General features: G+C 66.1%; 5 protein-coding genes across 5 annotated transcripts; 3 read left to right on the forward strand and 2 right to left on the reverse strand.

The window, feature by feature from the left end:
• Positions 1 to 73: 73 nt before the first annotated feature.
• Positions 74 to 3,206, reverse strand: AFMID (arylformamidase). The gene is made up of 11 exons (XM_032199949.1): positions 3,195 to 3,206; positions 3,000 to 3,090; positions 2,792 to 2,896; positions 2,634 to 2,682; positions 2,364 to 2,449; positions 2,218 to 2,290; positions 1,765 to 1,862; positions 1,186 to 1,264; positions 811 to 940; positions 503 to 607; positions 74 to 267 (listed from the first exon to the last, which is right to left on the reverse strand). The coding sequence occupies exons 1-11, from the start codon at positions 3,204 to 3,206 to the stop codon at positions 238 to 240; spliced, it is 858 nt and encodes a 285-aa protein (XP_032055840.1). The 3' UTR covers positions 74 to 237.
• Positions 3,207 to 3,743: 537 nt separating this feature from the next.
• Positions 3,744 to 5,316, forward strand: TK1 (thymidine kinase 1). The gene is made up of 7 exons (XM_032199807.1): positions 3,744 to 3,843; positions 4,022 to 4,053; positions 4,147 to 4,260; positions 4,327 to 4,420; positions 4,744 to 4,833; positions 4,916 to 5,035; positions 5,157 to 5,316. Exons 1-7 carry the CDS (start codon positions 3,778 to 3,780, stop codon positions 5,313 to 5,315), a joined length of 675 nt encoding a protein of 224 aa, XP_032055698.1. The 5' UTR covers positions 3,744 to 3,777; the 3' UTR covers position 5,316.
• A 1,731-nt stretch (positions 5,317 to 7,047) lies between these two features.
• SYNGR2 (synaptogyrin 2) lies at positions 7,048 to 9,326 on the reverse strand. The gene is made up of 4 exons (XM_032199806.1): positions 9,221 to 9,326; positions 8,775 to 9,012; positions 8,321 to 8,460; positions 7,048 to 8,194 (listed from the first exon to the last, which is right to left on the reverse strand). The coding sequence occupies exons 1-4, from the start codon at positions 9,323 to 9,325 to the stop codon at positions 7,997 to 7,999; spliced, it is 681 nt and encodes a 226-aa protein (XP_032055697.1). The 5' UTR covers position 9,326; the 3' UTR covers positions 7,048 to 7,996.
• Positions 9,327 to 9,645: 319 nt separating this feature from the next.
• On the forward strand, positions 9,646 to 16,998 carry TMC6 (transmembrane channel like 6). Its single transcript, XM_032199808.1, has 21 exons — positions 9,646 to 9,702; positions 10,385 to 10,492; positions 10,714 to 10,832; positions 11,097 to 11,225; positions 11,366 to 11,524; positions 11,644 to 11,749; positions 11,825 to 11,921; positions 12,024 to 12,278; positions 12,463 to 12,653; positions 12,741 to 12,885; positions 13,103 to 13,258; positions 13,442 to 13,617; positions 13,765 to 13,846; positions 14,175 to 14,272; positions 14,393 to 14,488; positions 15,181 to 15,256; positions 15,471 to 15,604; positions 15,951 to 16,127; positions 16,300 to 16,378; positions 16,544 to 16,622; positions 16,745 to 16,998. The coding sequence occupies exons 2-20, from the start codon at positions 10,437 to 10,439 to the stop codon at positions 16,613 to 16,615; spliced, it is 2,403 nt and encodes an 800-aa protein (XP_032055699.1). The 5' UTR covers positions 9,646 to 9,702; positions 10,385 to 10,436; the 3' UTR covers positions 16,616 to 16,622; positions 16,745 to 16,998.
• A 493-nt stretch (positions 16,999 to 17,491) lies between these two features.
• On the forward strand, positions 17,492 to 18,914 carry LOC116496492. The gene is made up of 3 exons (XM_032199633.1): positions 17,492 to 17,657; positions 17,941 to 18,535; positions 18,673 to 18,914. Exons 1-3 carry the CDS (start codon positions 17,623 to 17,625, stop codon positions 18,805 to 18,807), a joined length of 765 nt encoding a protein of 254 aa, XP_032055524.1. The 5' UTR covers positions 17,492 to 17,622; the 3' UTR covers positions 18,808 to 18,914.
• Positions 18,915 to 21,766: the final 2,852 nt, after the last annotated feature.

Consider the following 21,766-nt stretch of genomic DNA (forward strand, 5'->3'; position numbering starts at 1 on the left):
CTGCTGCTCTCCTGATGCAAGCCCCCCTGCCTGGTGGCAGGCTGGGGGGAGCAGAGGAGGCACATCTGCCCCAGAGAGCCCTTACAGAGGGGTGTCTGGGGCAGCAGCCACCCAGTGCCACCACAGGAGACCCAGCAGGCTGGAACAAGGGTGGAGCAGAGCAGGGTGCAGAGGCTGTGGTTTCCATCTCCTGCACAGGGCTGTGGTTTCCATCTCCAGTTTGCTCCCAACGTGCCATCAGGCTCTTGCAATCATGTTCAGAATGATCTGGGATGAGGAACCAAATGCTGTGAACAGTGCCTGGCCCCACTGCTCCTAACCCAGGGGAACGATTCCCCTTTCCAAGCCCTGCAGGTGACAGCCAGGCCCCGTGCAGCAGTCCTGCGCTGCCCCTCGAGGCAGGGGAAGCCCCCATCACCACCAGCCTCCCTCCTGGCCCACAGGGCTGAGCTGTGCTCAGGACAGCAAAAGATGCTGGCTGCAGGGGACGGGGGCTCCTCACCTGTGTGAGGATGTAGGCGTCCTCCGACAGCTTCTCGATGATGTCAAAATGATCCACGCTGGCAAGATCCAGCAGGGAGACAGCCCAGCCGGCTGAGCGCAGGGCCTGCGGGGAGACAGCGCGGGGCAGCGCACCCTGCTCAGGGCCCGGAGCGCAGCAGGAGCGATGGTTCATTGAGGACTAGCGTCCTCCCCTGCTGACAGCAGCCACCACCCCAGCCGCAGAAGGTTCACAGAGAGAGAATATGTCTGAGCAGGACAGCCCGGGCAGCATCCCCGGGGAGCTGGGCGAGGCGCTGCGGGGCTCACCTGGCTGTACTCCTGCGACTGCCTGCGGAACTCCGGGGAGTCGTGCTGGGCCACGGCCACCAGCACCTCGCAGGCCGCAGGCACTGCCTGCGTGACACACAGCATGGGGCTGTTCCTCTGGGCCACCTCCCTGGGGAGGAAACGTAGTGGCAGCCAACTCCAAGTAGCCTCTCACTCCAAGAGGGGGCCCCTGTGTGCACCCCATGCCCTCGGCAGAGGCTGCAGGCCCTGAGCCGAGGCTGGCAGAGCTCTGCAGGAGGGCAGCGCGGGCTGCACGGCTCTGCTGCTTGCCCAGGGGCTGCCCTGGCCAAAGCCACGCACACACAGGCGGCCTGGGCCCCTTCCCAAGCCCGTCCCTGCGGCAGGCGGCCTCACCGGCTCATGTTCAGTGCGTCGTTCACGTAGGTGTGCAGAATGGGCTCCAGGTCGTACACGCCGCTCACCAGGACAGCTCCTGCAGGCACAGATGGGGGGGTGAGCGGCCCCGCAGCTCAGCCTCCTCACGCCCAAGTCCCAGGCCTCCAAAGGGCAGAGGAAGACCTTGGCTCTTGGCAGCGCTGCTGACCCCAGGGCAGCTTGCCCAGGAGCTCGGGTTCTTGTCCCCCCAGCACCCACGGACTGCCCCCATTGAGTCAGGTCATCCCCCTCAGCTTTCCAGACTGCAGAACTGGCTGCCTCTGGCAGCTGGTACAGGCAGCAGAGAGGGCCGTGTCCAGCTGCAGACACCAGCTCAGCTGCAGCCCTGCCCTGGGCAGACTTTCTGCCCAGGCCCCTCCTCACCAGCAGACTGGCAGAGTTCCCTGCAGGGAGCAGCCCCCCGGCCACGTGTCCCTGGGCCTCGGCAGCTCAGAGCCACGCAGCTGGGTCAGGAAAGCAGGAGATGCCCCGGTGCAGCCCCCTGGTGCTGAGCACCAGCCTTCCAGAGCAGGGGGAGCAGAGGTCTCTGGACACTACCTCGAATATCAGGAACGACTCCAAACTCCGTCCAGTCTGTGCACAGCACCATAGCTGCCAGGTGAGCCCCTGCCGAGTGTCCACACAAGTAAATTCCCCTAAAGAGAAGGAGCCATGAGCAAACACGGGAAGGAACAGCACAGCACGTGCTTGCCTGGGGACATCCCAGGCAGAGTGGAGGCAGCAGCACAGCCCCAAAGGCTGCAGCATGGCCATGGTTCCCAGCACATCAAATAACCCCTTCTGCAGTGATAAAGGAGCGTGGACGGGTGCTGCCCAGCACTCAGCCTGGGGCACTGAGGTTTTATTACAGCTCAGGGCTTGTTTACCCCATCCCATTGCTGCTGCAGCCACCTCTGAGCACCGAACCACCCAGGGAGTGATGTGGGCGCGCTTTGCCTGGAAGGGGCTGCAGGAGCAGGGGACGGGGACACGGAGCCGTGCGCTGCCCACCTGATCCCGGGGTACTGCTTCGCCAGGAAGGCGAGGCTGCGCCGCACCTGCAGCACCATCGCGTCCATGTGGCCTGGGCAGAGAGCAGGGTCAGGAGGGCACCGGGCCAGCGAGGGGCGTCCCGGCCACAGCGGGACAGCGCCTACCTTTGGGAGCTGTGTCGTAACCCACCGCCACCACCGCGACGCCCCGCGCCACCAGCGCCGGGGCTGCGAAACCCGAGGCGTCCTTACTGGGGGGGACAGAAGCTGGCCACGCCGCGGGGACAGGCGTCCTGCGGGGCTGCCTGGGGGCACCCACGGGTCCGGGGCACCCGCGGCGAGCCCCAGCGGGACACCGCTCACCGGAGAAGAAGAGGTAAAAGCAGGGCCGGCAGCTCCCTCCGCAAGGGAGCCCTCACCGAGGGGCCGCCTTACCTCAGGGACTGCCAGTAGCCACCGTGGATGTAGACGAAGGCGGGGAAGGCTGCGCGGCACGGCACGGCACGGGACAGGGCACGGGGCAGAGCACGGCACGGCACAGGTGAGCAGCGGGCAGCCCCCCTCGGCCCCGCCGCCCCCCGGCCCCCACCTACTCTCGGAGGGCTCCTCGGGGAGGTAGAGGTCGAGCCTCTCGCCGTCCTGCTCCCCGTACGGGACGTGCAGCGATGTCCGGGTGCTGGCCCGCGCTCGCTGCGTTCCTGCGGGCCGGGGGCAGGCTCAGCGCCGGGACCGGGCGGCCGCCGCCCCCTCGGGGCCCGGCGTCCCCGGTGTCCCCGTCGGTGTCCCGGTGCCGCCGCTCACCTGCGGTCACCGCCTCGATGTGGGCCCGCACCGCGGCGTCCCCGCGCAGGCGGCGGGCCCAGCGGCTGGGGGAGTACTGCTGCTGCAGCTCCTGCGGGAACGCGCGGCGGCTGCGGGGGCTGCGGGGACCGGGCCGGCGGCACCGGCACCGGCACCGGCACCGCCACCACCGCCACCGCCCGCCCGCCCCGCTACCTCCGCCGCCATGTGCTGCCACCGCCCCCGGCCCATGCCGCCGCCGCCGCCGCCTCAGCCGAGCCGAGCAGAGCCGTGCCGAGCCGGACCGGGTCGGGCCGTGCCGTCACCGTGCGGTGCCGAGCCCAGCGGGGCCGTTCCGGGTCGGGCCGTGCCGTGCCCGCCCGCTGTCATTGGCTGCCGGGGCCGCCCGGGGTCGGGCTGTACCGTGCCGGACCCGCCCCGGGGGCCGTTGCCCGCCGGGGTCGAGGTCGGGGCCGGGGCCGCGCCGTGGCCGCCAGGGGCCGATCGGGGCCGCTCCGTGCCCGCCCCTCGGCCCCGCGCCCCCAATAGGCCCCGCCCCCCCAATGGGCCCCGCCCACCCCGTTCGGCCCCGCCCCGCTCCGGGCCGGCCCGTCCGAATTCTCCCGCCTGCGCCCCCATTGGCCGGGCGCGCTGCCAGCCCTGCCCGGATTGGCCGGCGGGCGGCTCGCGGGCGCGGGGCCGCGTCCGGTTGGGCGCGCGGCGGGACCCGGCGGGAGCGCGGCGGGAGCGCGGGAGAACGGAGCGGGGAGCGCGGAACACGGAGCACGGAACACGGGCCATGAGCTGCCTCACGGTGCCCGGTGTCCACCCCGGCTCGCCCAGCCGGCCCCGCGGGCAGATCCAGGTGCGGCGGGGCCGCGACGCCCGGTCCCGCTCGGTTACCGGGGGCCCGATCGGTACCGGGAGGGCGCGGGGGCTGCGCGGGGCGATGGCGGGGCGGGGGGCGGGGCGGTGCCCCCGGGGGGCCGGGGCTCTGCGGGGCCGGGGCCGGTGCCCCGCTGACCGGCTGGCTCTGCCCGCAGGTGATCTTCGGGCCGATGTTCTCCGGGAAGAGGTACGGCCGGGACCGGGGGGGGGGGTGGGGGCGGGGGGGGGTGGGGGCAGGGAGCGGGGCCGTGCGGGGCCGCTGACCGGTGGTGTCCCGCAGCACGGAGCTGATGCGGCGGGTGCGGCGGTTCCAGCTCGCCCAGTACCGCTGCCTGCTGGTGAAGTACGCCAAGGACACGCGCTACGGCACCGCCGGCCTCTCCACGCACGACCGGTGAGTCCCCGCGGCCGTGGACCCCCCCGCAGCCCGGCCGCCCGGCTCACCGACCCCTTCCCGCAGGAACACCATGGAGGCGCTCCCCGCCTGCCTCCTCAGGGACGTGTACCAGGAGGCGCTGGGCGCCGCGGTCATCGGCATCGACGAGGGCCAGTTCGTAAGTGCTTGGCGGGGAAGCCCTGGGCGCTCTGCGCTCTGCCGGGACGCCCCATGAAGGAGGTCGGAACCCTCGGCTTCATGCTCGGACACCTTAGGGCGGTTTGATCCTGCTCCACGATATTTACTGCAGTCAATCCCTTCCCTCTCCTCAGTCCCACAGGCTGACGATGGGGCCCTCCGTTTCAGGGGCTCTCATTTCCTCATGGGCAGCATGGCTCTCGTTTTCCTTGCGGCCCGTGCTGTGCCTGGGCATGTACTGCTGGATCTGGAGCGAAGTGCTGCCCCTTCCTCCTGAACCTGCTGTTTCTGTGCCTCCTGTAGTTCCCAGACATCGTGGATTTCTGTGAGATGATGGCTAATGCTGGCAAAACGGTCATTGTTGCTGCTCTCGATGGAACTTTCCAGAGAAAGGTAAAGCATGTCTTCCAGTACAGTAGCTGTACTGGGAGCCTCGTGGAACTCAACCAACAGAACCGCCCCTGTCTTGGCACAGGCGTTTGGGAGCATCCTGAACCTGGTCCCGCTGGCTGAGAGCGTGGTGAAGCTGAACGCGGTGTGCATGGAGTGCTACCGAGAGGCCTCCTACACAAAGAGGCTGGGAGCGGAGAGGGAGGTGAGTTCCCTTGGAACTGAAAATCCTTCACTAGTTCTGTCTTGCTAGCCCTGCTAGTCTAGAAAGGATCTCCTCGGGTGAGGTGGGCCCTGCAGAGTCCCTCCTCCCGTTTCCTTGCCAGGTGGAGGTGATCGGGGGCGCAGACAAATACCACTCCGTCTGCCGAGCCTGCTACTTCCGAAAGCGCCCTCAGCAGCCGGGGTCAGACAACAAAGAGAACGTGCCCGTGGGGGCGAAGCAGCTGGATGTGCCTGCTGCCCGAAAGATCTTCGCTTCCTGATTGCTGGGCTTCGGTGGGGGGGTGGGGGGGGGGGGAACGAGGGAAGAAGCCGAATGCTGTGGCTCCCAGACTTCAGATCCAGCTTCCCCTGCTTTTAGCAAAACTGTAAAGGGTCCCAGCTCTGAGCTCTGCCTGCCAAACCAGGCTGCGGGGCCTCTGCTCCAGGTGCCAGGATCAGCTGGAGCTGATGCCAGGGGGAGCTGACGACGGAGTCTGACTGTACGGGAGTTCCTTTCTCAGAGCACGGAAAAGAGTTTTAATGACTGATGCTGCCACACAAGCAGGTACTGGAAAGCTGCCGCGCCGGGCTGCAGGGCACTGGTGGCTCATCACAGCCGTGGTCTCACCTGCACCCAGCGTGCGTTCAGCCTGGTGGCTGGGTGGCTTGCAGTGAACACAACCAGTTCTTTCTCTCCTGTGCTGTTGCTAAATTCCAGGTTTCTTAAGACAATGTGCAGTAACTTAGTATCCGAAACCCATTTCCTTTTTAATGTAGTCTGTGGAGATGACCCTTTCCTTGCCATGGAGCCGTGGCACAACTTCAGCTGACACAGCAGCAGCCTGGCCCTCAGCAGCCTCTTAACGACGGTGTGCAGCCTGCCAGCCTGCTGTTAACTTGCTGGAGGTGTCTTGCAAGTTTTTTAAAATAGAAGAGGGGAGAAGGAGGGCTTGATTTGACTGCCTGACTCCTAGGCTCTTTCTAGCCTTTGAAGTTAAAAAGTGCGGAGTCTAGTAATAGTCTGCATGTTAAAACAGACTCCTTCTGAAATACACCACTTCAGGAAGAGTCACCTCTCTAAAATCAGGACTTTCTGCTCAAGTGCTGCCACTTCACAATGCTTAGTTATCTGTGAAGGGTTTGGAGGCTCAGGACTGAATTTGTAAAGGATTGGGCTACAGTTACTGTTAAAACGCAGCTACCTGGAAAAGGGTCTCTGCTTTGAGAAAATGGTTCTTGACTCTAGATCCCATATCCAGCTCCCTCCTGAGCCTTCCAAAAATTTGAGCCTGCTTCCTTTGCTGTAACATAACTGGAAGATCTTCCTTCTCCCCTTTGCTTGACTCAGCTTCTGGAAGGGTTTTCTCTTTTTCTTCTTTTTTTTTTTAAACTTCTCATAAAAGTGCTTTTTTAAGTCAGAATCCTCAAGCTCCAAGCGACAGGATTCTGGTCAGGCTGATTAGGTCAGATCTCCATGCTCAAACTGACTCCTGTCTCCAATGCTTGTTTACTTACACACTAGTGAGGAGGAGGCACCCGCCAAGACAGTTTCGAGAGTTGCCTGCAATCTCTTTGCTCTGCATTCCTTGAAGCAATTACAGCTTTAGTATTCACAAGCACTTCACTGCCAGGCCTGGGCTTTCCCCTGAAGGACGAGGGGAGGCAGTAGTACTACTGTTCTGGGTTAATAAACAACTTGAAACTGCCCACGTGTGTCTTTCTGGAGTGGCCTGGTACACAGGTTCCTGCAGTTCGCAGCCTGTGCAGAAGGAGCGCTCAGAGCAGCAGCGTGTTGGCAGGCCGCTCACGGGTGCTGCAGGAGCTGCCTGCTCACGCTGCTAAGCTGTCCATGAGGAGCAGGACTTGCTAAAAATAGGCGCTGAGCACAGTGTTTGTGGAGCAGCAGGCGGCTGGCTTCCACGGCTTCCCCTCCTGGAACCCCCAGCTGGGACTCCTGGGGCCGAGGGGAAGAACCTGGTTCTGCTTCCTCAGAGAAGAAACGCAGGTGGCGGCTAGGTGAAAAAGTTTATTCCATCTCTACAGTGACAAACAAAGGCATGTTTGAATATCAGCCCCAGCAGCTACAGCTCGCGTACCCCACACCGCTGCTGGGAACAGCTTCACAACAGGCACAGCAGCAAACAACCTGAGACAAGCCAGCCCGCCAGGCCCAGCACAAAGGCACGGTGTGGCCCCAGCTCGGGGACAGCAGCTGCCGAGCAGAGTGTGGCTCAGAGCAGCACACGGGACACAGGGGGACAGCCTCGTGTCAGCAGGGAAGGTGCTGCAGGGGGACCTTCCCTGGCAGCACCTGGACCTGTGACAAGACCGGGGCCGCGGCCCTCCTGCGATCCCGACACCCACCGCTCCCACAGATCCTAAAAAATTTCATCTGAGCGCCAGCTGCTGTCGTGCGGGCTCTGGGGAAGGCACAGCACAAGGGTGCATATTCAGAAGATGGGACTTTGGCATCAAGCTCAGCCGGCAGCAGCCGAGGGAGGGGAGGAAGGCACGCGAACCCAGTGGCAGGCAGGAGCTGAACCGTGTCACACGGCTGTGCTGGGGACGTGAGGCTCGCTACAGCAGTGAAAGGTGGCACTTAAAGGACTGCAGCCGGCAGTGCCAGGAGGGGCGCGGGCCGTGCTCGCCACCGCTTCCCCAGAGGGGCAACAGCAGGGCTGCAGCTCGGCCGGCCCCCGCGCACCAAACCCACCCGAGGAGCTCGCTGCGCGCAGCGGGTCCTGCGCGGCACCTGCCCATCACCGCTGCACGGCGGGGAGCTCACAGCGCCGCAAGCGCCAGGCCCTCTCCTCTGCCCCAACACCAAAGCCTGGTGGCTTCCACGCGAAGCAGCTGCCACCCTCCTGCCCCCTTCCCCGTTCAAGTTGCAGGTCCCTTCCTTCCCACCCCAGAGAAAATTGCACTTGTACAGCCGTCCCCACCGGACCGCCCGGCGCAGGGCTCAGTACACCGGCGGCGGCTGGTAACCCTCCGTGGCTTCTGCGGTCTGGGTGAAGGGCGGCTGCTGGTAGCTGTCGTGGCTGATGTTGGGGTAACTGGAGTAGGGAGTCGAAACCTCCGGTGTGGGGTCGACGTAGCTGTGAGCAAAGTCCTCCACCCCCATCTTGTATCGCTTGTAAGCAAAGGCGATCAGGAGGCCCTGGAGAGCAGGGGGCTGTCAGAGCCAGGCGCTCAGGCAGAGGGCAGCCCAGGCAGCAGGGCCAGGGGCTGCTGCCCAGACCCTGCCGGCAGGGATCACCCCGGGATCCCCGCGGGGGTCACTCACCCACGAGAAGATGGAGAAGAAGCTGAAGGTGATAACGGCACGGGCCGAGTCAGCCCCGATAAGCACGTCCTGGGCCTGCGTCCAGGACCACTGGTTGGTCAGAAAGCAGAAGCCAACGAACCAGAGGAACGTCCAGAGGCCTGCGGGAGGAAGCCAGCGTGAGTGGCGGGGGCCGCGTCCCCCTGGTCCCCGCGGGTCCCCGGCCGCAGGCAGCGCAGCACGGCTGGGTCCTGCTTGCCGCCAGCCGCCACTGAGGTGGGCTGGAGGCAGCGGAGGTGCACGGCCCGGCACAGGTGCCTGCACCCGGCTCCACAGAGGAGCTCGGGCTGGCAACGCGTGGCCTGCAGGCAGCGTGCCAGGAGCAGCTCCCTCTGCCAGGCACCGAGCGGCGGCCACGTCACGGGACGCGGGCGGCCATTGCGGGAGGCACGGCCCTGCCCCGGGGCGCCCGTACCCGAGAAGCCGAGGTCTGCCAGCACCAGGTACTTGCGGTCGGTGGCGTTGCTGATCTGGGGGAAGTAGATGTCCACCACGAAGAAGAAGATGCAGGCCAGGAAGGCGAGGACGCCGATGCCGATGCCGTAGCGGCAGGCGTCCTCGTTGTGGTTGAAGATGCAGAAGAGCTCGCGGGAGCTGGGCCGGTTGGTGTAGCCCTCCCCGACCAGGCAGGAGAACACGATCAGGGCGAAGACCTGCGGGGGGCGGCGGGACCCCCGTCAGCGGGGAGAGGGGAGGGGAGGGGAGGGAAGGGGAGGGGAGGGGAGGCGGGCAGGGCGCGGGGAAGGAAGGGGAAGGGACGGGAAGGGAAGGGGAAGGGGAAGGGGAAGGCCGTGCCGTGCCGTGCCGGGCCGATCCGGGCCGGGCCGGGCCGCCCCCCGCCGCCCCCCGGCCCCGACTCACCGCGCTGGCGATCCGCGCCAGGACCTGCGGCTGCTGCACGAAGCGGCCCGGGTCGAAGGCGCCGCCGGCCTTGGCCGCCCCGTAGGCGCCGCCGCCGCCCTCCATCGCTCCGCCGCCGCCCGCTGCTCCTGCGCGGCGCCGCCCCGGGGGGGGCCGGGCCGGGCGCTCCCAGCTGCTGCGAGCCCGCCCCGACGGGACGGGGCCGCCCCGGGGCGGGGGGAGCGGGGCCGCGGGGGGGGGCTCCCGGGGGCCGGCGGGGTCGGTCCCGAGCGAGCGCCGCGGGACGGGGGGGACGCGGCCCCGGGGGCGCCCACGCCGCGCGAGCCGGCCCCGCGCCCACGGCTCCTGCCGAGCGCTACCGAGGGGGGCTCAGCACCGGGAGCCGCCGCTGCGCTGCGGGACCGGGCTCGGCGCCCACGCGAGCCGCCGCCGGGACACCCGGACGGGTCTGCGACGGCTGCGGGTACCGGAGGGGCGCTCCCGTAGGTCCCGGGGGGATCGCGGGAGGGGGGCGGCTCCCACCGGGGGGCGCGGGGGGCCCGGGCACCGCCGGCACCGCCTCCGGCCCCGAGCCTTTGTCTGCACGGGGCGGGGAGGGAAGGGAACGGGACGGGACGGGACGGGACGGGACGGGACGGGAGGGGCCGCCGCCCTTCTCGCCCCTCTCTCCCCGCTTTCCCCTCGGCCGCGCTGCCGGGAGGGGGTCGGGGTCTCTGCCCCAGCCCCCGGCTCGGGACGGGGCTGCGGGTTCCGGGGCTGCCGCCGCCGCCGGGGCCGCTGCGGGCTCCCAGCGGATGCTCAGCACTGCGGGGGGGGCTCCGCGCTGCCTCGGAGCTGCGGGCGGGACCCGGCCCCGCTGCCAGGAGCAGCAGCCCCGCTTTCTTCCGCACGAAGCCTCCTCCTCCCTCCTCCCTCCCTTCCTTCCTGCCCTCGCTGCAGCTCTCCCTGGGCCGTGGCGGCTCTGGCTGAGCCCCGGCTGAGCCCCGCGGCCCCTCGGCTCCGTCCCGCGGCCAGGCGGCACCCGGCGCGCCCCGGACGAGCTGCGGGAGCGGGGGGCGAGGAGCGGGGGGCGAGGAGCAGTGGACGAGGAGCAGGGGACGAGGAGCAGGGGTCTGTGAGTGGGCGGCACGGGGCCGGGCTGACATCCTGTGCTTGCTGTGGCAGGACGGCGTGAGGGAGGCTGCGGGTGCTGCGGAGGCTGCTCGGCCCCAGCAGGATGTCCCAGCCACCCCCCTTCTCCCTCCACATCTCTGAGGACACCGAGAGCGACAAGTGAGTGCCTGCTTTGCTCTGCCACTCCCCGAGCCCTGCCCTCGCTAACCCTCAGTCTGTGGGATCCTGTGGGATCCTGTGGGATCCTGCAGCCTCGGCTGGGGGATGCAGCACGGCCCAGCTGCTGGGCAGCACCACCCGGCTTTGGGCTGGCGCTGGGGGCTTTCCCAGGACACCATCCCCAGAGCCAGGCTGGTGGTTTGAGCTTTGTGTCCCCGCAGCCAGGAGCTGAGCCCGGACAATGAAGGAGCCATGCACACCTCCTTCCGCGAGCTCATCCAGGAGCAGAGCAGCTTGGCAGAGGCGGGCACAGAGCTGGAGCTGCAGGAGAGGGGCAGAGGTAAAGCACGGCAGTCGCAGCAGGGGGTAGGATGGGGACAGCGTGTGTACCCGGGGCTGCCTCCTGCCTGCAGTCCCAGCTGGGGCTCACACCGCTGCCACAGACAGAGCACTCGTGGCACCGGGCTGCACCAGCCTTTGGGGACACAGAGGAGCATCCCCAGGGATGGGGTGCTGCAGGGAGGGCATATGCCGGGGTGGGCACCCAGCCTCTGGGCCCTGAGCACCCCAGCTCTCACTGCCCACATCCTGCCCCCATCCCCAGGCCACCCGGCCCACCTGGCCCCCCCGGACACCTCTGCCTCTGCCTGGCTGGAGCCTGGGCAGGGCGAGCAGCACCCAGGCGACTCCGCCACCCTGCGCATCCTCGCCAGTATGCCCAGCCGCACCATCGGTGAGTGCTGCCTGCCCTCCTGCCCCCCCCCGGAGCCACCCTTGCCCGAGCTACACCGGGCTGGGAGCTCTCCCACCTGCTGCAAGCATGCCCTGCTCTCCCTGCGGCCGCCCACCCCAGTGTCCTGCTGCCACCCACAGGGCGCAGCCGCGGGGCCATCATCTCCCAGTACTACAACCGCACAGCGCGGCTGCGGCGCCGGAGCAGCCGCCCGTCCCTGCAGCAGCTCAGCCGCACGGCGCGGCCCAGCCTGCGGCAGTACGACCTGGAGAGCGACCCGGCCCGCGCCACGCTGGAAGGTGAGAGCTCCCGTTGGGGTGGGGGCAGGCAGAGCCGGGCATCGTCCCCGCACCAGGGCTCGGGACGGGCGTGTCGCACCCCGGCCAGCCGTGTCCTACCGAGCCCCTTGTGCCCCCAGACAAGCGGAGCCTGCTGGCGAAGGAGCTGCTGAGCCTCTCGCCCAGCCAGCGCAGCCACATGCTGCTCTCGCTGCCCCTCTGCCTGGCGGAGAAGCGCGCCCTCCGGTAGGTCCCCCCGGCAGCCTCCTGCGGGTCCCGCAGACGGAGCCACCCCCTGACACCCCCCCTTTTGCCGGGCAGGCGGGAGCTGAATGAGCAGAGGAGCCCCCTGGGGCTGCGCCCCCACCCCACAGCCGCCCCGTCTCCTTGCGGGTGGTGCAAGGACTACATCGCTCTCGTAAGTCTGAAGCGCGGCGGCCGGCACAGCCGGAGCAGGCGGGTGGTGGGGGCTCTGCTGCCACGGGGACCCCGGCGCCCTCACCAGGCTCCCTTTCCGCAGGGCTGCCGGCACCTCTGGTACAGGCTCCTCGCGCTGCTCCCCGCTGCACAGCCCTGGCACTATGCCCTGAAGCAGATCGGCGGCCGCTTCGGCTCCAGTGTCCTCTCCTACTTCCTCTTCCTCAAGACGCTCCTCATGTTCAACATTTTCTCACTCCTCATCCTCCTGGTCTTCGTAGTGGCCCTGCAGGCTGCGTATCCCCCTGCCAAGGCCAACCAGCAGCCCTTCACTGGCTTTGAGCTCCTCACAGGAGCGGTAAGCACCTCCAGAGCATCACTGCCTGTGCCTCCCTGGACCCCCCAGCACTGTGGGTGCGAAGGAGGGTGCCTGATGCTGCCCCGGGCTCTGTGCCCCTGCAGGCTGGTGCAGCCCCGTGCCAGGCTGGGAGCCTTGGGCACCCCTGAGGTCACCGTGGGCCTTGTTGTGCACTTTCCCACAGGGCTACTTCACCCACTCGCTGCTGTACTACGGCTACTACAGCAACATCACCCTCAATGACCCCTCTGCCTCCAGCCTCAGTGGCAGCGTGGCCCCCTCAGCGCCCCCCCGGCTCCCCTACAACATGCCACTGGCCTACCTGTTCACCGTTGGGGTCTCCTTCTTTGCCACCTGCATCCTGCTGGTGTACAGGTGAGTTGGCAGCGCCTCAGCCCTGCTGGCTGTGCCCTGGCCGCCCAGCCCTGAGCCCTGCCGCCACCCCTTGCCCCTCTGCTGCAGCATGTACCACTCCTTTGGGGAGAGCTACCGTGTGGGCAGCTCTGCGGGGGACCTGGCCATCAAAGTCTTCTGTGCCTGGGACTTCAAGGTGCTCCAGAGGCGCTCGGTGAAGCTGCAGTGCGAGAACATCTGCACCCAGCTGAAGGTGAGGAGCTGGGCTGGAGCTCAGTCCGTGCGCGCCCTGCACCCCGTGGTGGGAAGGTGAAGGCGTGCACAGGAGCCAGCCCAGGCCACGGGGCTCAGCTCCCCGCTGCCCACTGCACAGGGGGTCCTGCAGCAACGCGTGCACCTTCTCGGACCTGGAACATGTTCTCAGCTGCCCCAGGCTGCTCAGCAGCTCCTCTGGCACTGCTGTCTTCCAGGAGCTGCTGGCCGAGCGGCGGTCCCGCTCCTGCCCCCTGAGCCTCTGCCAGCGGCTGGGGCGCGTCGCTGTCCTTCTCCTGGCCTGGGTCCTTTCACTGGGCACGGTGCTGGGCTGCGTGGTGGCCGTGCACTACCTCTTGGAGCACATGCATGCGGTAAGCGCAGCCCCCGCACCGCGCTGCAGCTCTGCCGGCCTGGGCAGGGCTCTCCAGGCTGACCGGGGGGCAGCGCAGCCAGTGGAGGCAGGGGCAGCCCTGCGGCACCTCCACGGCCGGCACAGCGAGCCCCAGGGCGTGGGGCTGCAGGCAGTCAGGCTCACCCAGGCGCCTGCTTGCCAGGTTCAGCAGGAGCACCGAGCCCTGGCGGGCAGCACGTGGCAGCGGGAAGGCATCCTGCTGGTCCTGCCCCTCACCGTGTCGCTCCTCAACACGCTGATGCCCCATCTCTACAACTTGCTGGCGCTATGTGAGAGGCAGGATTCCCCGGCGGTGGAGGTCTACGTGGCCATCTGCAGGTAGGCTGCCTGGGGACGGGGCAGGGGAGCCCCCCAGCCACTGGCTCGCTGTGGGGAGAGGCCCTGGGGCCGGGGGACCCCCCATACGTGGGGTTCAGCCCCTCTGCCTAGGGCTCAGGGCCTCCTGTCCCCGCTGCTGCTCTCCAGGAACCTCCTGCTGAAGATGCTGGTCCTCGGCCTGCTCTGCTACCACTGGCTCAGCCGGATAGTCATCTGCTCTGATGAGGAGGTTGGCGCTGGCCAGCGATGTGGGGCAATGTGGGGCCGGGCTCTGCCGAGCTGAGCTGGCAGGGGATGTGCCACCCGGGCTGCCCCTGGCCCAGGGAGCATGGAGCAAAGCCAAGGCTGCCGTGCCAGCACCGTCAGGGGTCTGGCAGCATGGGGTCTGCTGGGCAGCACTGCTGGTGGGGAGGGGGCAGTCAGCCGGGTGGGGACACCCCAAAGCTGGGACATGTGGGAGAGGAAGAGGTCACCCAGCCCTTCACAGCCCATGGGGGAGCCGTGGCAGGGGAGAAACCTCCCCGTCTACCTCGTGCCACCTGTGTTTGTCTCCCCAGTGCTGGGAGACGTGTGTCGGGCAGGACCTGTACCGCTTCATGGTGATGGACTTCGTGTTCACCCTGCTGGACACCATCTTTGGGGAGCTGGTCTTCAGGTAACGTGCCCCGGGAGGGGTCCCCCCAGCACAGCCCCGCTCTGCAGCCACCAGAGAGAGAAGACCGGGTGCCCAGCTTCTTGCAGCGGCAGTCAGAGCAGAGCTCCTCTCGTTTCCCAGGCTGATCTCAGAGAAGAGACTGAAGAGTAAGCAGAGGCCTGAGTTTGACATTGCCCGAAACGTGCTGGAGCTGATCTACGGGCAGACCCTGACCTGGTGAGACATCTTCAGCCTGATGTGGCTCGTCCGCTGCTGGCAAATGCCACTTGGTGCTGATACTGCCTGCGAGCCCTGCAGCACACAGAGACCCCCCGGCCAACACGGGAAGGACAAGGGAAAGGAAGCAGCAGCCTGGCAGACCGTGGTCACAGCGCTTGGTGCTGGCACTGTGCAGCCACACGCACACACTAGGAGGTCTGGCTGTGGCAGGACGGGTGAAAGCCATCAGTGGAGTGTCCTGGTGCCAGCCCAGTGTCACCTGCCCAGCTGGTGCCCTCCAGAGCTCTGGAGGAGGAGCAGGTCCTGGTGCACGTGCAGCCCCTCGTTTGTCCAAACCATAACAGCACTCTCTGCTCAGGGCTCCCCTCTGCAGCCCCCAGCCTCACACCACCCTGCACGATTCCCAGCCAGAGGAGGAGGTCCAGATGTGTGCTGCTGCGTGGCAGCACAGCTGGCAGACACGCAGGCTGTAAATGCACCAGGACTCAGTGAACCCTCAGGTGCTCCCAGCCCCGACCTGCAAGATGAGCCCCCAGGCACAGGCTGTGCAGCAAACCCAGCACAGGGCATGGGGTGCCCACTCACTGCTTTATGAAAGCCAAACTGCAGCTGGCACTGCTGTCCTGCTCCTCTCATGGCTCCGAGCACCGTTAGCTCCCGTGGGGCTCAGTCCCATCTCCCTCTTCCAGGCTGGGTGTTCTCTTCGCACCGCTCCTGCCAGCTGTGCAGGTGCTGAAGCTGCTGCTGCTCTTCTACATCAAAAAGGTGCGTGCTACCCCGCTGCTCCTGCTGCAGCCTCACCATGGGCAGTGCTGCAGCACACAGCAGCACCGTCCTCACGTGAGGGCAGAAGTGTTGCTGGGGTCCCCCAGCTCAGGTGGCTGCTGGACGAGGGGACAGGAGGGCGCAGCCACCCTGCGTTCGCTCCTGGGGTCTCTTGGGAGGCGGCAGCACGCAGCTCTCTGCTCCTTGTCCCCAGACCAGTCTGATGCAGAACTGCCAGGCCCCCAGCAAGCCCTGGCAAGCTTCTCGTATGAGCACTGTGTTCATCACCCTGCTCTGCTTCCCATCCTTCCTGGGCGCTGCCGTCTTCATCTCCTACATCATTTGGTCGTGAGTACCTGCCAGACCGCAGGGCACAGAGAGCCCGACACCCTGCACAGGGCTGTGAGGTGGTGTCCCCAGCTGCGGGCACTGCCCCAGGCAGGGAATTGCTGCCCTCTGCCAGTCACCGCATGTGGCATGGCAGCCGCTGCTGTGTGCCTGCTTCTCCCACCCAGCCATTCCCAGATGCTCCTCAGTGCTGGGCAAGGCGATGGGGACCCCCCCTGCTGGGAGCAGGGCAAGGCTTGGCCCCTGGAGGGCTGTAAGCTCGCCCTGAGGGCCAGGACGGTGCCCTAGAACCCAACAATCCCCCGCTCAACAGCATCCGACTGACCCCACTGCTCTGTCCACTCAGCGTGAAGCCGTCAGAAACCTGTGGCCCCTTCCAGGGGCTGGAAACCATCTACAAGTCCGTGAACGTCTGGGCAAAGTTGATGGAGAAGTCCAGCCCCAACATCACCTGGCTGACCTGGATCCAGCAGTACCTGGTGGAGAACACCTTCTTCCTCTTCTTCCTGTCGGGGGTGCTGCTGTGAGTATGGGGAGAACCCGAGGCTGAAACCCACACCCGCACTCTGTGGGTCCCCCTGTCACTGCCGTGGCCCTGGCAGCTGGGGTGTCCCTCCTGGCCCGGGGCAGGGGCGCAGCATCCCAGCCCCAGGGACGTGTCGGTGCCACCATCCCCATCGTGCCTGTCGTTGCAGAGCCATGACCTACTGCCACATCCAGGTGGTGAGAGGCCAGCGGAGGATCATCTGCCTGCTGAAGGAGCAGATTGCAAAGGTGCGTGAGCTCTGCCTGCTGCCCTGTGGGCTCTGAGCCCCCGTCCCTGCCGCCCCCAGCCCCGGGGCAGCTGGATCTGGGCGCCAGCCCTACCCCTGCTGCTGCCTCCAAGCTGCAGGAGCACAGCCCCCAGGGCTGCTCACTGTGGCATCTCTGCTGTTGCAGGAGGGAGAAGATAAAATATTTCTCATTCAGAAGCTTCACTCCATTTACAAGCAGAAAGAGGAATGTGCCTGAGTCCCAGGTAAGGCCCAGAAGAAGGGGACAGGCAGCTGTCAGGGTGCCAGGGGTCATCAGGGTGGGGGGCTACCCCCTTCCCTGACCCTCAGCATCTCACAGAGACCGTTCCTCCGTCTCTCCCCGCAGTGTCACGGTCCCCAGGAAGGAGCGAGACAGACCAGGACCGCTCCCTGCCACAGCCTGGATCCGCGGCCACCTGGAGCCACCGCAGCACGGCCCTGGAACCAGCGGGGCCTGGCGGGCCGGGGACGCTTTCTCCCCACTGGCCTGCAGTGGCCAAGGAGTGACTTGGACTCGCCACCCAGCAGCTCCCCGGGGATGCTGCGGCACAGGGCTGGGGGCGCTGCCCCCAGGGACACGGCAGGACCGGGGCCAGGACCGGGGCCAGGACCGGGGCCAGCACCAGGGCCAGGACCAGGGCCAGGGGTGGGGCAGGAGCGGAGCCCTGTGTCCGGGGGCACAGCTCCCCGCGGGCCGTGCAGCGGAGCCCTGTTGTAACCAGCTCTGCTCCTGGCCGGCTGCCGGCAGCTTCTGGAACGCGGACCGAGGATTTGTGCCCCGGGACGGGGAGCAGCGGCCTCCAGCCCCCCGCACAGCGCGGCCGCCGCCGTCCCGGTGAGCGGCTCAGGGGCCGCCGCGGCGCTGCCCGGGCCGTGGGGAGGTTGGGGAGGGGTTGGGGGGGGGGGTTCCGTGCCCAGCAGCCATTAAAGCCGCTCCCGCAGCTCGTCGTGGGCGCCTCAGCTCCGTGGGGGCGGCAGCTCGGGCTCGGGGGGCTGCCGGCAGCCCGGGGGACGGGCGCCCGCTGCCGGCCGCGGCCCGGGCTCGGTCCCGGTCCCCGAGGGTTGGGCCACGGCGGCCGCGGCTCGGCCCCGCTCCTCCCCCGCAGCCCGAGGCGGAGCCGGGACCGCGCCCGGGATCCGGGGCAGAGCCGAGCCGCGGCCATCCCGAGAACGGAACGGGCCGAAGGGGGCCGGGGGGGGCAGGGCGCGGAGGGTCTCGCTGTGATGGCGGCAGGGCTGCTGTACCTCAGTGGGGACAGGTAGGGGGCACCGGGGGGGCACCGGGGGGGCACCGGGAAGGCCGCGGGGGCCGGGACTGGAACCGGAAGAAGAGCGCGGGGGGCACCGGGGAGGCCGCGCGGGGGGGATCCAGGAACCGGGGGGCGCTGGGACGAGGCCGGGAACGGGCCGGGGAGGCTGGGATGGGGGGGGGAGACCGGGAACGGGCCGGGGGCACCGGGAGGCCGGGAGCGGCCGTGGCTGGGCCTGGGGCAGGCCGCAGCCGTCGCGGCCCCCGCTCAGGCGCTGTCGTTCCTTGGGCAGGTCGGGGGCTCGCATCGGCACCGGGGACCGTGTGTGCGGGTACCGGGGCAGCACCGCAACGGCACCGGCAGCGGGACTCGGGCGGCCCGTCCCCAGCCTAGAGGCGCAGCGCTGCGGCCTCGCCCGCCCCCCCCCGCGGCCCTGCAGCAGCCCCTCGACGGCGGCACAGCGGCCGGGCGGGCAGCCCCCGGCCATCGGCAACGGCCCCGCGGCTCAGGGCCTGGAGATGGCCTCCGAGTATGTTCAAGGGAAGCGCGGCACCTTGGTGCCCTTCACGGCCCAGCCCAAGCTGCACCTGAGGGTGGGTGGCCTGGAGGGGACGTTGTACGAGGGGCAGGATGATCTGCTGCGGTGGTGCCAGGCGCTCTACCTGCCGCAGCCCACCCGGATGGTCGTCGTGGGCACGGTGGATGACGTGCCCTGCCTGGCCACGGGGCAGCAGCTCCTCATCCTCGTCGCGGAGAGCAGTGAGGTGTACGCCTACGAGGAGGAGACGCTGCACAAGGTGGCCCGGAGCCTCCCCGAGTTCTTGGAGATAGGGCTGCAGCTCCTGGGGAAGGAGGTGTACCGCTGCGGAGAGCACATAGTGCCGCTGGTAAGCTGGGCTGGTGGGGAAGGAATCTTCTTGCCTTGGAAAGATTCAGCCTGAGTTTGCTGGTGTGCTGGGGTCTGCCGTGCCATTGATCCCACCTGCTTCGGTCCCTAACAGCTCTCTGATTGTTCTTCCAACAGGATGAGGAGGAGCGGGACAAAGACCCAACAATCCAGAAGATCAGACAGAATGTCAATGAATTCATTAAGAAAGGGGAGGATGAGTTCCATAGTCTGCTGGAGCTACTGGACAGCGAGCCTGCTGTTGCTTGTTAAAACTGTGTGGGGGACAGGGAGATACAGGGAAACATACTTCCAAATCTTGGCGTTGTAAAATTGCATTTTTTAAATGCTTCAGTGATGTTGTGAGGAATGTTTTAACAATTCGTGTCCATAAAGAACAATTCTGTTTGAATCCTGTCTGCCTCTGGGCCTTGCACTGGCAATTTAATTCTTGAACCACAGATGCAGTGTGTCCCAGTCTCCCCCTCATTCTAGTCAATTTATCAAGTCTTCAGAAAATACTCCTTAAATTTATGAACCTGTTTGCTTTTGTTATTCCGGACTTCTATTTCTAACAGTTACAGCCTTTTTTTTCCAGTCTTCTTCGAGATTAACTTAACACTGCTATAGATGTGTCTGTGAATGGCTGGGGAAGAATGTTTTAATTACTCGTGAAGCGTCAAATAAGAAAGCTGTTTGTGTTGGATGTCTGGGAGTTTCAGAACAACTGATAACTGATAACTGAAGTAGTAATGAATATGTATTAGTCTAGGAGCATAAAAATCAGCTGCTTGATGTAACCGGTGTGCGTCCTGGTGGAGCGGAGACTCCCGGTGCACCCAGCGCTGTGGGCTTACCTCTATTCCTTTATATTCTTTCAACAAATCCTATTTTTTTGTTTAATCCTAATTCGAATCCTGAGCCATTTATAACAATGTCAAACTGTATTTTAAGGGATAGTTTTTTGGGAGCAACTCTGGAAGTGAGTTCCAGAAGCTTTGTATTGATTTAAGCATTTAAAAAGTGTGTGGCTTTTGATGTGTTCTGCTTTATCTATGTTAAGAGCTTGACAAATGGCTTGGTCTGCTGAGATGCCAGCCAGATTTCAGGCCTGCTAAGAGGGGCTGCTCCAGCCTCCCCATCTGGTAAGTGGTGACAGAGCAAAGAGAGGCTTCAAGAATTACCTCATGTTGGCTGACAAAGTTTGTAATAAACAGTGAAGCTTAACACATCCTTGTCTCAGGACAGGCGACTCCAGCAGAGCCAGGGCTGTGCCTCTGTCCTGGAGGCAGCACGCTCCCTCGTTTGACGCCCCCCTGCTCAGGGTTGGAGTGGGTTTTGAGCCTTGCCCACGCTCCGGACGCCCGCTGTGCCTACGGCTGGGGCAGACCTGCGGCTCCCCACGGGGCTGTGTCTGCCACTGGGGGTGGGGGCAGGGCCTGCAGCTGCGTGGGCAGCAGCTGATTGCAGGGTGTGGTGTTATCTCTTCAAAACACCTTGGCAGGGCCGTAGGTCAGGCGGCCTGAGGATATCGTTGTTTTGTGGAGATCTCCACAGCGCATGTGGGGCACGAGCGGCTGGGGCCCCTACCACTTGTGTGACCAGTTTGCCTTGGCTCTGTGCCCATACTAGCAACTTTTTGGCATTTTATGTGTCACGGGTGCCAGGGGAGCAGCTAGCCCATAGGAGTGACCTCAGGGGGACACCCCGAGGCATCCCCACTAACCGGGAAGGCTCGTTAGCTCACGTTCAGTTGTCTCTGTCTCTCCTGGGCAGCCCCCCCCCCATCCTCGCTTTCCGTGCTGCTGGCACCCACTCCCCCTGGCCACTGCGCTGCAGCCTCTGAAAGGCTCCGTGCCCCTGAGGAGCCCCATGACAGCACCCACCCTGCCGGCAGTGGGGGCCAAGGTCTCTGGCCCCAGCGAGCCCCCACGCGGGGCACTGGTGGGGCTGAGCCCTCCGGCTCCCCACGCCCAGGGCTCCAGCACGATGGCACAGTGGGCGCTGGCCGCCTGTCCCCATGCGGAAGCTCTGAGCTCTGAGGTTTGAGTTTCGTTTCTGGAGAAATGAAAGTGGAAGCAAGAGTCTTGCTCCTCCCTCACACAGCTCTGCCCTCACGCTCCAGCAGTGCAGTACATTTGTAAAAGCTGCTGTGCCGGCAGCAGGGTGTGAAGCACCAGGTTCGAGCAAACGCCGGTGGGATTCCTCAGGCTGGGACTGGGGTAGGAGTGCTTGCACCAAGCGCCGGTGGCAGTGCGGGGAACTGGGCGTCTTCGTTACGACAGCATACCCTGCGCTGCTCTGTGGCTCAAGAGCTTGAAGGCAGCACAGACTCCAAGGATTCTTTGCTTCTGCCAGGTACGTGCTGTCGCTTGTAAGTAAGCTGTCTGCTTCCCCTGCAGACAGGCCCCTCGGGAGCAGGAACCCATCCCCAAACCCTCCCAGGGAAGCCCTCCTGGGCTTGCAGCTGAAGGTGGAGGAATGCCAAGGCGGCCTCCCCAGCGTGAAACTTGCTCAGCCTGGGGCTGCAGCAGCTCTGCTGATGGCTTGCTGTTGGGGAAGGTGCCCTCAGGTGTCTGCTCCGGCTGGGAGCAGCCCCGGGACCCCCAGCCACACACCGCATGGCGCTGCCCGAGCAAGCAGCCGGCACCGCGGCCGCTGCCCGGTGTCCCCAGGGGCACAGGTGCAGGAGCTGGCCAGCCTCAGGGGGGTGACCCAGCCTCCTGCCCTTCCAGCACAGCACCGTTCTGCGGGCTGTTTTCCTGGAGCCCTGCGGACCAAGACACAACCGCTGCAGTACCAGGCGACGTGTCCCCGATGGACTTTGTGCACCAAAACCAGGTGTGTGAGCACTGCCCCTTCTCCCCAGGAGGCCAGGAGAGGCGCTCTCCCGTGTAGTATCTTGGCCGGCAGGTACCGGTGCTGCCATCTTCAGATGCTGAGGGACATCCCAAGCCCGTGCAGTGCCTGGTGCGTGGCATTGCCTCTGGCGCACCCAAGCCTCTGTGGTGCTGGGCCTGGCTTCCCGTGCCATCGGGCACACCGAGGGGCTGGGCCCCCGCCTGTGTCCCGCAGTGCACACCAGTCCCTGGGGCAGGCAGCAAATATGCACGGTGCAGCCACCAGCCCGTGGCAAGCTCTGCTCCCGCGCCTGCCCGCAGCTCGGAGCCACACTGCTCGCCGTGCCACACCACCAAGCCTCCTCTTCCTCCACAGGGCCCTGGCCGTGCTG

Source organism: Aythya fuligula, chromosome 18 (genome assembly GCF_009819795.1).
Source record: "Aythya fuligula isolate bAytFul2 chromosome 18, bAytFul2.pri, whole genome shotgun sequence".
NCBI lineage: Eukaryota > Metazoa > Chordata > Aves > Anseriformes > Anatidae > Aythya > Aythya fuligula.